The 15,542-nt window shown below is 38.3% G+C and overlaps 1 protein-coding gene across 1 annotated transcript in view; it reads left to right on the top strand.

Annotated features, from left to right (window-relative positions):
• The window catches only part of LOC309382525 (uncharacterized protein), an 86,352-nt gene extending 71,041 nt beyond the window's left edge, over nucleotides 1-15,311 (top strand). Inside the window, exons 19-24 of the mRNA XM_081934142.1 lie at nucleotides 1,121-1,255; nucleotides 5,033-5,075; nucleotides 6,499-6,536; nucleotides 7,203-7,290; nucleotides 8,025-8,199; nucleotides 9,424-15,311. Coding sequence (XP_081790268.1) covers nucleotides 1,121-1,255; nucleotides 5,033-5,075; nucleotides 6,499-6,536; nucleotides 7,203-7,290; nucleotides 8,025-8,199; nucleotides 9,424-9,573 — 629 coding nt within the window. The 3' untranslated portion in view covers nucleotides 9,574-15,311. The remainder of the gene's footprint in view (nucleotides 1-1,120; nucleotides 1,256-5,032; nucleotides 5,076-6,498; nucleotides 6,537-7,202; nucleotides 7,291-8,024; nucleotides 8,200-9,423) is intronic.
• The last annotated feature ends 231 nt before the right edge of the window (nucleotides 15,312-15,542 follow it).

The raw sequence follows: 15,542 nt of genomic DNA, 5'->3' as shown, positions 1-15,542 counted from the left end.
ACCCGTGCTGGCTGGGAATTCTGGGAGTTGAAGTCCACTCATCTTGAAGTTTGCAAAGTTGAGAACCATTGTTCTAGAGGCTGGAAGGCAAAGATTGAGTCTGTTCTGATGTGTGCAATTTGTCTCATTATAAAAAAATATTCTATACACGGGAAGGCTTTTCATCTCAGAGATACAGCATTTGAGCTAGTCCAAATGACCTGAGCACAGTTCTGAGAACCAAATAACAGGAGGATGCATTTAAAACAAAAACAAAAAGATAGCGGTTACAAAGATATTGCGATTAGTTAGATTTTTCAAGAGTGGTAATCCATTGGTGGAGATCCACAGTCTATTAAAGCACTACTGTAATCACACAATTGTCCTTGAGATATTTTATGAAAAGGATTAGTCTGCTTGGCACTTCATGAAAGGCATGCAGAGAAAACACAAAAGTCAGAGAAAACAAAAACCCGAAATACCAATGTAGAAAATTGCCAAGGTAGATAGCTGTAAATCCCGCATCTTTAGCGAGAGTTTTTCCTCATGGGGTGTATATAATATAATAATAAAAATTGAAAGCAGAGAGGCTTAGCATTTCCGTTCTCTAAAAGTAACCTAATGGGCATTGTGTGCTAAATTTTACACCGAAATTCAGCAACTCAAGGAAGAGCGAAGAACTCTTCTGTAGTCTCATTCTCAGAAAAAGTGTTAATGGAGAAGAAGTTCATTTCAGTTAAGCTCCTTATTTTAATGCCTATTTTGCTTGGCAGCAGACTCAGTACATTCTTACAGTTGCTTTTATTTGGATGGGACTCTTAGTTGCGTACAGTTTAGATGAAGACAAGAACATCAAAAATTCTGCCCTCCCAGCTGTGGTTTTAGCTTTATTAGTATAACTCGAAAGAAAACAAGATGATTTTAATTTTAATTTTTTTCTTTGAGAGATGAAGAAGCATAATTTTTCTTGGACCTTTACCTTGACATCTCAGAAGGGAAGCTAAGTACAGAAACAAGTAAAAGTTGTAATTTGCAAAGCAAGAATCCAGTAAAGGTGCTTTTTTTTCCTTCCCAAGCAAAGTGATAACACTGTAAATGTATTATTCTCTCCCCCCCCCCCCCTCTCTTTCTCTCTTTTTAGTTGGTGGTCTATGTAAACATAAAGATCCGGAATGTGACAAAGGGACTTCTGTGTGTGTAGATTTGGATGGCATTGCCGTTTGCCAATGCAAACTTGGATATTTCAAATATAACAAACTGGATCATTCATGCAGAGGTATTGTGCTTTACACAGCTAGGTGGCCGGGACTGGTCTTTTTAATCTTTTGGTTCCAGTTCAAAGGATTTTATGCAGATCAACACAATTCCTTGCCTTTCTGTGCATGCTAAGGAACTCTGCTCTCTGAAAAAGTATTAAGAGCTTACTGGGTTTCTCAGTCTTTTATTTAACTAGAGTGGAGATATTGGGGATATTGTCTTCTGCCTGCTCTCTGTGAAACAATCATATTATCTTTTTGCACAGCCAGAAAAATAAATAAAATAAAAGGGATCAGGCCAGGGAGGAGTCCAGTACACCCATAATGAAAATTAAATGTTTAGATATTACATTATGCAGTTGTTTCTGTCTTTGTTTTGTCTGATTTCCTAGGGAAGTAAAAAAAAGTTAATTGATCTTTATTCTCAGCTCTTTATGTTGTCTGAAAAGTATGAAGAGAAGAGAATTCTTTATTGGCCAAGTGTGATTGGACACACAAGGAATTTGTCTTTGGTGCATATACTCTCAGAGACAAATCTCTTGTGTGTCCAATCATTGTTTCTGGGCCCCAAACAAAATGGATAATCCACAATTGGAGCCAATGCCATTTACTGAAGCTCCTATCAGGATAAGTTCCATTTGCTGCAAAACAAAATGTTACGCTCTGTGCATCTTCAGAGACATTCAATTCTATGCTGACTGAACCATAATATAGATAAATTTTCAAATGTTATCTAGATTTCAGTAATGTGACCCCATTCTTTATTTGCAATTGTAGCCGTAGCAATCTCTTCTATTAATCTGAATTTCAAGCAAAAACAGAAAATCAGGAAAAAATGCATATTTGTGAGATATTGCAATGAAATTGGATCTAATCCAGTCTGTTAGGGAAGACATTTTTATGGGCTCCATAAAAATATTTTTTATGGGCTCTAAGAATACTTTGTAGAACTCATTGATTACTCATATAAACACTCACAGAAATACAGTCTAAAATAAATATTCTAGATCAGTGTTTCTCAAGCTTGGTAACTTTAAGATGTGTGGACTTTAGCTCCCAGAATTCCCTTGCCAGCCTCCATGCTGGCCAAGAAATTCTGGGAGTTGAAGTCCACACATCTTAAAGTTACCAAGCTTGAGAAGCACTGATCTAGATTATAGATTTTGATTGGGTATACAAATCAAGCAAAATCAGTTTTTTGTAAGTCTGATTTGTTAAATAAACTATAATTGACTTTGGATATTATATGAAGATAATCTACAGTTAGATTCACAGTCTAAGACTGGTGGAAACTTAATAATTCAGGTCCTGACCCAAGATCTAAAAATTATTGAGGTAGTTTCTAAGAATATAGGCAGTTCCAAGCAGGTTAGGATTTTGTTTTGTTCTGTTTTTTGGGAAAATCAGGGTATTCATGTCTGAAAAATTCAATATTTCCAGATATCAATGTAGTCTTTCAAGTATTGAACCTCTGAGGCTCCAATCACAATTATTATAACAATAGATTTCATTTTCTATAAATGTTCAACTTTGGTGTGCAAGTCCTAGTATTTCATTTTTTTTTAACTTTCCAATCCTTAATCCTAGCATTACCCAGTATAGCAACATCAATGCACTAGATTTGTTCTTTCAAATGACGGTTCTACAAGGCATATTATGAACAAGATCTTAGATTCCCATAAAATCTTAACCCACTCATTTTCCAAACCTTCTCAACTTGATGGTCCCAGTAGGTTTTACTACATTCAGATCCAAACTCTGGCAAAGTTTCCAATGAATGATTCTGTCAACTTGATCATGATGCTATGGATAGGATTTTGCAAATATCATTAAAAAGTGCGAGCTTTTGTGAGCTGTAGGTAGCAGAAAGGCTAGATAAATTTGTTATTTTGAAAGGGTGCTACCAGAGTCCTCTTAATTGATCGATTATCATAGACCAATTTGATCTCTTACTACAGTGGTTTGTGGTAATTTCTCCAACGAATGACTCTACTGTACAAAATTCATTTAGAACTAAATGAATTTTGCCATCAGTGCAGTGGTGGGTTCCACCAGTCCAGACTGGTCCGGACGAACCGGTAGTGTTTTGGCGGCCTGGGTCGCTGGAACCGGGAGCAACTCAGGCCTGCCACGCCCCCGAACCGGTTCTCTGGGAGGCGCCATAGGCACCGCCATCTTGTTTTTCGCATCTGCGCATGCGCAGAACAATTTTTATTGCACTGCGCATGCGTACGCAGCGCACACCAAGTGTGAGAGTGTGCACAGCATGCCCACAAGCAAACCAGCAGTATTGCCTGCCGGAACCCATCCCTGCATCAGGGCCAATAGAAGAGAACAATCTGTAGCTCACAGCTGAACTGTGGAGTGCCCGATGCTCTCTGAGCTTGTTTTTTTGCTTGCACAAATTTCATTACCCAATTTCACCATCAATGTTTGGAATGATCAGAAGAAAAAAAACGATTGAAATGGAAAGCATCTGTTTAGTCACATAGTGCCGAGAATATCTATAGTTCAGGGTTGAAATGAGGGATCTTTGGTGCTTGGCTGTTTTTCTTGCAGATGTTTGATTACCCAAACTAAGTAACATCATCAGTGCATCATTAATGAAATGTCTACAACAGGGGTGTCCAAACTTGGGAACTTTAAGACTTGTGGACTTCAACTCCCAGAATTCTGGCTGGGGAATTCTGGGAGTTGAAGTCCACAAGTCTTAAAGTTCCCAAGTTTGGACATCCCTGGTCTACAAGAAAGTAATCAAGCTGAGAGGGCACCAAAGGCCACGTAGTCATACTGTACTTAGCTACTTAATTGGGAAATGTAATAATTATCTGATTAGATGCTATTCTCATTGATTGATTTCAGTCTGCCTTAGTGCTTCCAGATTTCCTTGTCAAATGTTGGCCATTCTGATAGGTGCCTATATCTCAGATGACATTTTTACTATTGAAAACTGAGCAAAGACATGAGTCGGGGCCATATATCTATTTTATCTATGTTTATTTCCTACCTATAATTACCTCCAAACTGCTTTTCTCCCTGCAAAGGAAAAACAAAATAGAGGTTTTATGTCTTCAATCCTCTTTCTCCCTCCCCTCATATGAAGTTTGGAGCTGAGCTGAACTCCTGTTGACTTTGTAATATATTTTTCTCTACGGAGTCTTCAATCACAGCCACTATGTGGAATAATACTGACCTCTACTGGTCAGTTGGTTTAAATACATTTAACTACCAACTGACCTTTATTTATATGTTACAGTGAAAGACAGAAATCTGTAGAATGTCGACATTCACCGGTGAATGTCAACATTCACATAGTCGCTTGGTGTATGTCCGAAATATTTGCTAAATACCCTTATTTATGACTTACACTAAATACCTAACCCTAACCCTAACCCTAGCCCTAACCCTACGTATTTGGTATGTGTTGACATTCACCGGTGAAAGTCGACATTCACCAATTTCTGTCTTTCACGGTAACATATATATATAAAGGTCCATCCCCTTTTTACCTTCTTAATGATCTTAAACCATCCTTACATTGTATTCTCTGAGAGCCACTGTTGGGAATTAAAAGATTGACACAGTTGTTTTTACGGAACCCATACAAAAAAAAAATCTAATATTGTCTTGTAGCAAATGCAATTTGAAACTGGAGAATTGTGTTTGCAAATGGAGAAAGTATTGTACAAGATGTTGCAGCTTCTTAAAAAGAAAGCCTTTATATTGCACAGCTTAAGTAAAGTAATTTTCCCGCCATTGGCATTTTATTCATCAACATTCTTTCTCTTGATTTTTAGCATGTGAAGATGGGTATAAACTTGAAAATGACACTTGTGTGAGGTATGAAAAATAAGGAGCTATTTTGCTCCCCAGTACGCTGTATTGAATGTAAGCCTAGATGTCCTCAGCTGCCCATGTCCATTGCGTGGAGGAGAGAGGTCAGGAAGGAAATGAAGTGGTTATCTGCCACTTTGGTCTAGTTCAGTGATGGCTAACCTTTTTCTAAAGGTGTGCCAAAACTGTGCCCACCCACTTGTGCATGCGTGAGCGATCCCCTAATTGCGCATGCATGAGAGACCCCCACCAACATGCATGCACAAGCAACCACCGCGTGAGGGGGTGATTTTCGCCCTCTCCAGGCTCTGGAGACTTTCCTGAGTCCGTCTGGAGACCGTTTCAAGGTCTTGATTATCACCTTTAAAGCGCTCCATGGCTCAGGACCTAGTTATTTGCGGGATCGCATCCTACCCCACGCATCCCTGCGACCAATTCGCTCTCACAGAGAGGGACTCCTCCGGGTACCATCCGCTAAGCAATGCCGGCGGGTGGTGCCCAGGAGTAGGGCCTTCTCTGTGATGGGCCCAACCCTCTGGAACGACCTCCCCCCCGATATTAGAATTACTGCTGATCTCCGCTCCTTCCGTAAGAAACTCAAGACCCACCTGTTCCAATTAGCTGGCCTGGCCCAATCGCAATTACAATCATGATCTAATCCCGACCTTCCTGGCCGGTATTTTAAATTTTTAAATTCTGGGGTATTTTAATTGGTTTTAATTGGTTTTAATCATTAGTTAATTTATGACTATTGTACAGACTTTGTGCTTAATTTGTTTGTCTGGGGTTTTGTATTTTTGTTGTTTATTGTATATTTTATTTCTGTCTGTGCACCGCCCCGAGTCCCCTCGGGGAGAGGGGGCGGTTTATAAATTTAATAAACTGAAACTGAAACTGAAAACAGTCTCCCCTGGCTACCGGGAAGGCCGAAAAACAATTGGCCGGTGTGCCTGAGCTGAGGGCTACCATGCCAGAAAATATGGCTCCGTGTGCCACCTGTGGCACGCGTGCCATAAGTTCGCCATCACGGGTCTACTTGTTAAGGATCAGGCTAGTAGTTCAAGCTAGAAGTCCAGCTGGGTGACCTTGAGCCAGTCAAGCTCTCTCAACCCAACTCACCTCACAAGGTTGGGCAAAATTGAGGAAGGAGGAAAGTGTGTTGGATATGCTCATCGTCCTGAGTTATTTGTGAAAATAATAACAGTGGGATACAAATAAATCCATTTTAAAAAGTATGACCTAGGATCCCAGGGTGATAATGGTTCTTAGATGAATCAGTCCACAGTGGGAGGCAGAGTATTAGCATTAGAATTCAGAAGAGAGGGGTCCTTTTTTACTTCATTCATTGTGGATGAATGGATTCCGACTGAAGAAGTTGTGGGTTCATACATAAGAGACTAAAACTATATCTCCACTGTTTTCTTTTCAGCTGTCCATTTGGATTGGGGGGATTCAACTGCAGGAATCGTACGTATCCAGTCCAATGTTCTACCTATTCTATCTAGTTTTATTTGCATTCCTTAATTTTAAGATTTCCTTCCATTTTAGATTATCACTGATAAGCATATCTGTGATAAATCATCTATAATTATATGAAACCAATCAATTTAAAAAGTACTTATCTCAAAAGTACCTTAACCTAGGTACCTTAAATATAATATACAAACGTTATATATTTGTCAATATAAAATATAATTAAATTGAATATGCATTCAAATTTTACAATTCTTTCCAAGTTTGGTTACTCTTTAATGTAGTATATGTTAATACACTTTAATATACAGATAGTCGTGAACTTATGACTACAATTGAGTCCAAAATTTTTGTTGCTAAGTGAGATATTTGTTAAATGAGTTTTCCCCCATTTTACAACCTTTCTTGCCAAAGTTGTTAAGTGAATCACCGCAGCTGCTAAGTTTAAAGCACAGTTGTTAGGTGAATCTGGCTTCCTCATGGACTTTGCTTGTCAGAAAGTCCCAAAAAGGGATGATAATACACCTTTGGGACAACATAAGTCAGAGTTTCCAGCTAAGGTACTTTTTGCAGAGAACAGGAAGCTGACAGCCACTTGTTGCTAGTCATTTTAGAAAAAAAAAAGGAAGGTGCTTAAAATGGCCTGTTTTTTTGTTTTAGCATACCAGCTTATCACCATCGTGATTGCAGCAGCTGGAGGGGGACTTCTGCTCATTATGGGAATAGCTCTCATAGTCACATGCTGCCAGTAAGTACCATAAATGTCTTGTGCTTTGATGTTTTTAAACTATTTAAATAACATTAAGGAGAAACAAAAGTAGTTTTTAACTTTTGAAAAGGTTCCTATGGATTATATCTTTATTGATCAATTTGCTTTGCCTGTTTAAACAATAGTTAGCTTTGCAAACATCAGGAAGGTCCAAACGGACAGAAAACAGTTTCAACCAAATCATGAAGCTTTGCGCTGGCTATAATAAGCAGATGTTTCAATACTGACTAGAGGAAATTATTTTTTTGAGAATAATTATTACATGTTGTTAAAGAAGAGAGCTGGATATTCTTGTTTTCCTGCCTTCTGTCCAAACAATGTATTATATCCTAGCCACAATTCCGTGATTGGTAGATTAGGCTAAAAGAAAATAACCTTTTATCATCCTCTAGCATAGGATTTAGACTTATATACCACTTCATAGTGCTTTACAGCCCTCCCTAAGCAGTTACAGAGTCAGCATATTTTCCCCAACAATCTGGGTCCTCATTTTACCGACTTCAGAAGGGTGGAAGGCTGAGTCAACCTTGAGCCGGTCAGGATCGAACTGCTGGCAGTTGGCAGAGTTAGCCTGCAGTACTGCATTCTAACCACTGTACTACCACAGCTGTACTCAATGCATATTTAAGTGGGCACGTTTGAATCCACATTTTCCACTTCACACTATTTAGCCTGCAGTATAATATACAATACACATGTATTTTTCTTTTCAGAAAGAATAAAAATGATATAAGCAAACTCATCTTCAAAAGTGGTGACTTTCAAATGTCACCGTATGCAGAATATCCCAAAAACCCTCGTGTTCAGGACTGGAGCAGAGAAACCATTGAAATGCAAGAGAACGGGAGTACTAAAAACCTATTACAGATGACGGATGTTTACTATATGGTATATATTCCTACATTGAATGAATGTCTGGGAAAGAGAGGCACTTTGCAATCATTCAGAGATGCGTAAGAATAAAAAAAAGCAGGGTTCTCTTATCAATTGTTTAACCCAAAATGAAAATGCAGCAAACGGTCACTGAGAAATGAACAAAATAAAGGTTATGAGATGGTTCATATTATATGTAGTATTTCATACCAACTTGAATGGACGACTATGGCAGCTTCTTCAATAATGTTCAAATACAGGTTGTCCTCGACTTAACATTCGTTTAGCGTCCATTTACAACAGGACTGAAAAAAGTGACTTATAAGTGGTATACCCCTTTAAGACTGTTGCAGCATCCCCATGGTCATGTGATCAACTTTTGGTTGCTTGGCAATCGGGGTATATTTATGACAGTTGCACTCTCCCAGGGGTCACGTGATCACCATTTATAAACTTCCCAGCCAACTTCTGACAAGGAAAATCAATGGGGGAAGCCAGGTTTGCTTAATGACTGCATAACTCACTTAACAACTGGAACAATTCACTTAACAGCTATGCAAAAAAAGGAATCATACAATGGGGCAAAACTCACCTGCCTTGCTTAGCAATGGAAAATTTGGTCTCAATGAAGGACGTAAGTCAAGGACTAACTGTATTGCAGGTTGTAGAAAGCCACTGCTTCTGTCTAAAATATATTAGAATTCATTTCTTCCTATGAAAATACTAGAAGAAAATACTTCTTTTAAAATACTTTGTTTAAAGTATTTTAAAATACTTTTAAACGAGTTGCCCAGGTTGTTGATAATTGGTCAGGAATGTATTTCCTTTGCATTATTGAATTCCCAAAGGTGTTTCGCTAAGTTAGATAATAATGAAAAGAATACTGTTGCATTGATTTCATATGCATGGATTTATCCTGTTTCTTTAACCACTTTTCCCTCTTTTGTTTTGGACACTATGATATTTTCCTCTTACTGTATATTAATATTTCAATCCCATGGGATTGGAATGCAATCTCCAATATTATTGAATGGCTTCCAATAGAAGAACGGTGAAGAGGTATAATCCCCTCTGTTTCTAGCAGTATACGAAGCTGAAAGATAAGGAAAGGCTTGGGGAGAAAAGTGCCTTCCAGAGACACTCCCATTTGTGCAATATTTAGCTCTGTCCATGTAAAAAAAAACTAGCAAGTGTTGAATGATTCTTTCCTTCTTTTCTGTGTAAATCTCTCTCCTTTAGCCAACTAATCTAAGGAATCCTGAACTAGAAAGAAATGGGATCTATCCGCCTTACACAGGTCTTCCAGGATCTCGACACTCCTGTATATACCCTGGACAATATAACCCAACCTTCATTAGTGATGACACCAGAAGAAGAGATTATTTTTAATGCAGGTGAAAAAAGGCAGTTGGGTGGCAAATGAACCTTTGGGTGCAGCGTGTTCCCGAGTATGCAGTCATCAGACAACAACTCGGTCACAACTGTGTACAGAAAGGGACTTTGAACCTATGGAAAATCTCGGAAGGAGCTGCGCACAAGAAGACAGGTGTAAACAGCAAGTCCCATACGTCTGGTTGTCAGAAGGACAAGGAAGAAGCTCATTCTGCGTATGTTCCTCACCACTAACCATGTCACATAATGTGAACCTAATAATAGATCGTGAAAGCAAAACTAACAAACACTGTGGATGACACGCTAAATCTGATGCCATTAGGGTGTGTTGTGTTTACAGATAGTGTCTAGTGTGCTAGGTTTGTGTTGCCCACTTTTTTTTAATGCAAAGCTGGCTTGAATGAATGTTATGGAACAAACCCTTGCCCCTTGGTGTCTACTAGGAGGTACTCACAGCATGTTGCTCACCGAGTGGTGGAGATGGGTACGGGAATATGGCCTAGAGATATGGGATCCTCATGCAGAATCCAAGGTGGGGTTTTATCCCCCTCCAAAAAAGAAAAAGAAGTGATTCTCCCATGTCCCGTTATTTAGTTGTGGCCTAAGTTTGTAGCAGTGCTGCTTAACTCATTGGCCTTATTCCTTCTTCCCTATGCACTCCAGGCCAGATGCAAAAAAGTTATGTTTAGTTACGTTCTGTGGATTTTCTCCCTCTTCTCTATGGAATGAGGGTGTAGGTCTGTCTATGGAGATTCTCAATCATCTAGATCATGGTTGTCCTAAAAGTGCTTTTTTTTCCAAAAGGCAACTAGACTTCCTTGGGTTTTTTTCTTTGAAAACCTTTCACTTCTCATGCAAGAAGCTTCTTCAGTTCTAACTGAAGCAGTTCTAAGTTCAGTTAGAACTGAAGTCGCTTCTCGGATGAGAAGCAAAACCCAAAGAGATGGTTAGTACTGCCATGAGCTAGCAACACTGCCCGTACTATCTACTTGATAGCTCCACAAACAACGTGGCAGGTCAAAGTGTCTCAACATTTTCAAAAAAAAAAGCCAAGAAAGTGCCGTTGCTTTTGGGGAACAAAACATCTTTGGGATGAGGTTGTAGGTCATCTGCATCTAATACAATCTTCTCTAACAGTTTACATTGTCCAGATCCTGGTATGCAAAGTTGCTCCTACATCGTTTGACAATAGTAAATGTACAAAATGTACAAAGAGAAATAACGCAAGTCATCTTAATCTCATACTGTATATTACTTAATTGCTCATAGACTTCTTTATAACATTTCCTGACTTTAAAAAAAAACTTTGGGGAATTTTGATCTTTGTTCTAAACAAGTGGTATTCTGAAAAGTGATCTTTGGTGTGGCAAGTTGATAGGTATGGTTGAATGGAATTTGAGCTTAATCATAAAAGTTCATGAATGGCAAAGGACCAGTTGTGCAGATTGTTGATTTGTATTAGAAGAGTACAGGATGTAAGCAAATTTAACAGAAGATCATGTGATCAACTTTGGCCCTTCAGAGTCACAATGGAGTAGACTGTGCTTACCTTGTGCGGTAGTTCCTTATCTGTAACACTGCACAAAATGATACAGAAAGATATGCCATGATGCAGAAGAAAACAGGCACAATAGAGGCTGCCCCATCCAGTTTGCCTCCAGGATTGGCTATTCAAAATAGAATAAACTTTGAAGTGCCTGGAACTATGATTAGACCTAATTCTGTAATCAGAGGAATAGACAGTTTAGCACTGTTGATATTTCGGGGCATACTATGGTACCCATGAAATAGCAAGTGCCTAGTAATAAAATACTCATTTAGACATAAAATACTCATTTAGACAAAAGACAAGGCAATGAGGTACGTCCATTCACCAATTTGTTTATTAAGAATGCCTCTGGCGTATGACGCATTTTCCAAAATATAAGTTGTTTTGTAAGGTGCTACTTTGCTTTAGAGCAGACTAGCTTCACATTCATTGTTTCAAATTAAAATCCAGAAGAAAAATAAAAATACGGAAGAAAAGCTTCGTGGGCATCAAAAGGCACAATGTTATCCCTGGCCATAATGTTGGACATCCAGAAATTATAACAATTGTCCAAGGTATTTCTGGGGAAATTGATCGTTTCAAGAGGCTAAAATAAAACTAAAGCAACCACATCTGGACTTCTAAGCATATATTGGTCCTATTCTATTTATAGACTAAGCAGGAATGGGAAAGGTGGAAGGAAAGAGAAGAGGGCAACCTATAGTAAGGTAGATGGAGTCAGCAATGGGTGCACCACTGGAAGACTTGAAGGACCAAGTTAGAGACAAATTGTCTTGCAGAAACTCTACATGGTCATTAAGGATTGGCACTTGACTTGATAGCATATATGCAATCAAAGTAGATGAAGTAGTTTCCCCCCCAACCTATGCAGAGACTATAATAGGAGGTTATTTTCTTAAAACACCTGGAGCACACCAGGTTGGGAAAAACTGTACTAAGCAGTCTCTTCCATTTTGTTTCAATCTGTAACTTCTCCATTTATGAAACGATGTAGGAACAACGTGTTAACAGTTGTTAACAATATTTAACTGTGTGCTGTTCAGATTGCTGCCTTCTATATTGGGATTTGCTGCGGGATGAACTTAACACTGTAGAAAGCCCTCCATTATGTGAAGATTCCCCCCCCCCCCCCAAAGCTGATTGGACTAGAAGATCTACATGGTCCCTTCCAACTCTGTTATTCTGATCCTGCTTGATAAGGAGTATAAATGAGGAAGTGTAAATGTGAATTCCTGGATCCAACACAAAATAACTTGGGGCCAAAAGGATGGGGTCAGGGAAGCCTTCCAGCATGCAGTCAAATTGTATTTGTGCTGCATCAGGATTGCACATATACACCCAAAGAGAGGGTCAGTACTGCCATGAGCTAGCAACACTGCCCGTACTAACCACCTACTTCATAGCTCCACAAACAACATGGCGGGTCAAAGTGTTTCAAGCAGGACTTTGTTTTTAGACAGCAAAAAAAAACCAAACACATCTATGGTCTACGTTCACTTTACAAGAAATGTGTCATTCCCTTAATTTAAACAAGCAAACTGTTTCTTACGCCACCAATTTATACCACAAGTTTAAACAAAATATATTATTCCTTAATTTAATGTCAATTCGGAGGTGGGTTTCCGCCGGTTCACCCCGGATGGGTGAACTGGTAGTGGTGGTGGCGGGAGGCTCCACCCACCTGGCCGGATGCTTCTGCGCATGTGCAGAAGCTTCTGTGCATGCGCAAAAGCGGCAAGTGCACGCACATGCACAAGCAAAACAGTAGTAAAATAAATAAAAACCCACCACTGTGTCAATTACATCCCTCAACCTATTGAATGAATCCTGCCATTAGATATCCTGGAGAATGAGGTTTTGTACTAGTTGGACAGATTTCATATGGTGAATTCTTATAATTTGGGCCAACCCATCATTCTCAGTATTTCCTTAGGGACAACCATAACAATTTCTTAACTTGTCATAAATAGGCACACATTTACACTGCAGATGCATCCTTCAAAGATGATATCAGTGAAAGCTTTGTGGAATTTAATTTTGTTGCCAAGCAACAAAAAAAAAAAACACCATTCCCTGCATAAAGGGGAGCCAAAGTAGTTATTAATTTATTTAGCTGAAATAATCGGATTTTTCCAGGTGATTGTCTTGAATCATCGTTTAATATCAGTGTGCTGGAATTGATATTTAAAAAACCTTAATTGGGTTTTATTTATTTACTTTTTACAAAGGGCAAGCTTGACTATTTTGAGAAAATATTTAGGGTTATGAATATATGTACTTACGTGAAATAAGTTCTATCAGACCATTTTTTCCCCCTTGGAGGCCTGGCCTTCCAATAATAACATAAATATATATAAATATGGACACATTAATTCAGGGGGATCGACTATGCTGACCCTTCTCATTTCAGTTGCATTAAAAACTGCCTAGTCCTGCTTTTCTTTGTGAAATATATAAATTAGATATTTTTTGCAAGAAAATAATAAGCACTGATTTCTATGAAATTAGTTTGCTTCACAGAAAGTTCTCCAGAGAAGCATATAATATCTTATATCACTTGTTAAAATTTTAATTTGAGAGTATGTGAAAAGTTTGAACCTAGTGTTAATTTTACATGAAATCTTCTCTCTCTCTTTGTTTTGTTATAAAATTTACATTTGTCACTTTTATTAGGCCACCCTCAAAGCTGCATATGATACCTTCAAAGATAAATCATGCCTTGTGTTTTTCTCCATGATGACCCTGAATTACTTACCATCAATGGCTTGTAATTATTGTATTGTACATTGTTCAGCTTTGCGTATTTTTGAACGTATCTTCTGATTTGTTTTGGTTATTTTAATTTTCCCACACAGTGTTATTTAAAATCGTACCTTATTTGCAACCTTCACTAATTATACAGTAATGTAGTTTCTAAAGTATAATTTCTAAAAATTGGATTATTTTTATACCAGCATCCAACATATCTGAACTCTGGCGTTCTAGTCAGTATGTTTTTAAAAGGCTACAATAAAAGTATTAATAATATTCTCAACATGCGTTTTTATTGGAACAATTGGTGTTAATCAAAGCTACCCTTCCATATAGGAGAATTAAGTAGAGATAGGCAAATAACTATGGCTATGGATTTTGAGATCACATGTATAAAAGTAACAACTGTCCCAGAATTCTAGAATCCTGGGACAGTTGAGGAATCTTAGCAGATACATTGAGATGGGCGCATTTATTGAATTTGTACACAATGGCCTTCGTTTGATTTTGAAAACACCATAAAGGTAGCATGAGGCAAACTTTCTTGGGAGTTGTTCAATAGCTGGAATATCTATGGAGATTCTCAGTTGTCCCAAAGGTGTTTTTTCAGGAGGCAACTGGACTTTCTGGTTATTTTTGAAGTTGTTTCACTTCTCAGCTCTGGTCTTCAAAGAAAAATCAGAAAGTCCAATTTCCTCTTGAAAAAGCACCTTTGGGGCATTAACTGGAATACCATTACCATAAAGATTTTCTCCTAAGCGGCAACCTTACCGATAGGAGCAAAGCAAAACATTGGAAGTTCTTCTCAAGAATATATAGAATGTATATATGGAAGTATGGTAGCTTATGATGTAACCTTGTCCCAAGTTATTTAATATTTAAAAGAAGGAGTGGACTGGCAAGCCAATTATGCAAGCCAGTTTACCAAGGATAAACATGTAGGTGAGGCCAGGACTTTGTCTCTTCCTTTCTGTACATATAATTAAGTCTATTTTAGGGTTCATGCTATATTTTATGCTTTCCCAATACAAAGGGAAGGGAAGAAAAAACTGCACCAACACTCTGCCAATATTTAATAGTATGGTCCAAGCAACACAGGACTAGGGCTTCAGGTCATTCATTTCTGATTTAAAGTTAAAATTAGCATGAAATTGTGTCTGTAATATACCAAATGTAATTGCAGTTATTTAAATCTAGGTTTAATAAAAACACAGTGAATGAATAACATTTCTTTTTATGGGCTTTGGGAGTGTGCATTTACATCTATATATTATATGTTTACTATATACGGTATATGATAAAGGCTTCTTCAAACTGAGCTTGATTTTGGACATCCCAGTCTAGCTAACATCCTTGCCATTTCTTAGATATCTCTCATATAAGTGCTAACCAAGCTGACCCTGCTTAACCTTTCAGCCCATCCAAGATCAACCAGGTGCTGTTACCTTCAGGGACAAGCTTAGTCAGAGTCAGTGATGTTTTAGAACAATTTTTAAAGACAGTCTCTTCTACTCTGCATTGCAATAGCTAAGTAGGAGATAACCAGAGGATGGGTAGCTGCAGTCAAGCTACATTTGTCCAGGTAAGGTGTAGTTGATACGGATCTTAGGACAACTCGCTGCGGCCTACTCAACATGGACTACTCAACATGGCCAACTTGCTGTGG

The sequence above is a fragment of the Natrix helvetica genome (assembly GCF_964273705.1).
Source record: "Natrix helvetica genome assembly, chromosome: 1".
In the NCBI taxonomy this organism is placed as follows: domain Eukaryota; kingdom Metazoa; phylum Chordata; class Lepidosauria; order Squamata; family Natricidae; genus Natrix; species Natrix helvetica.
Note: the sequence above shows the minus strand (reverse complement) of the source record. Positions and strands in the feature narration are given on the sequence as shown.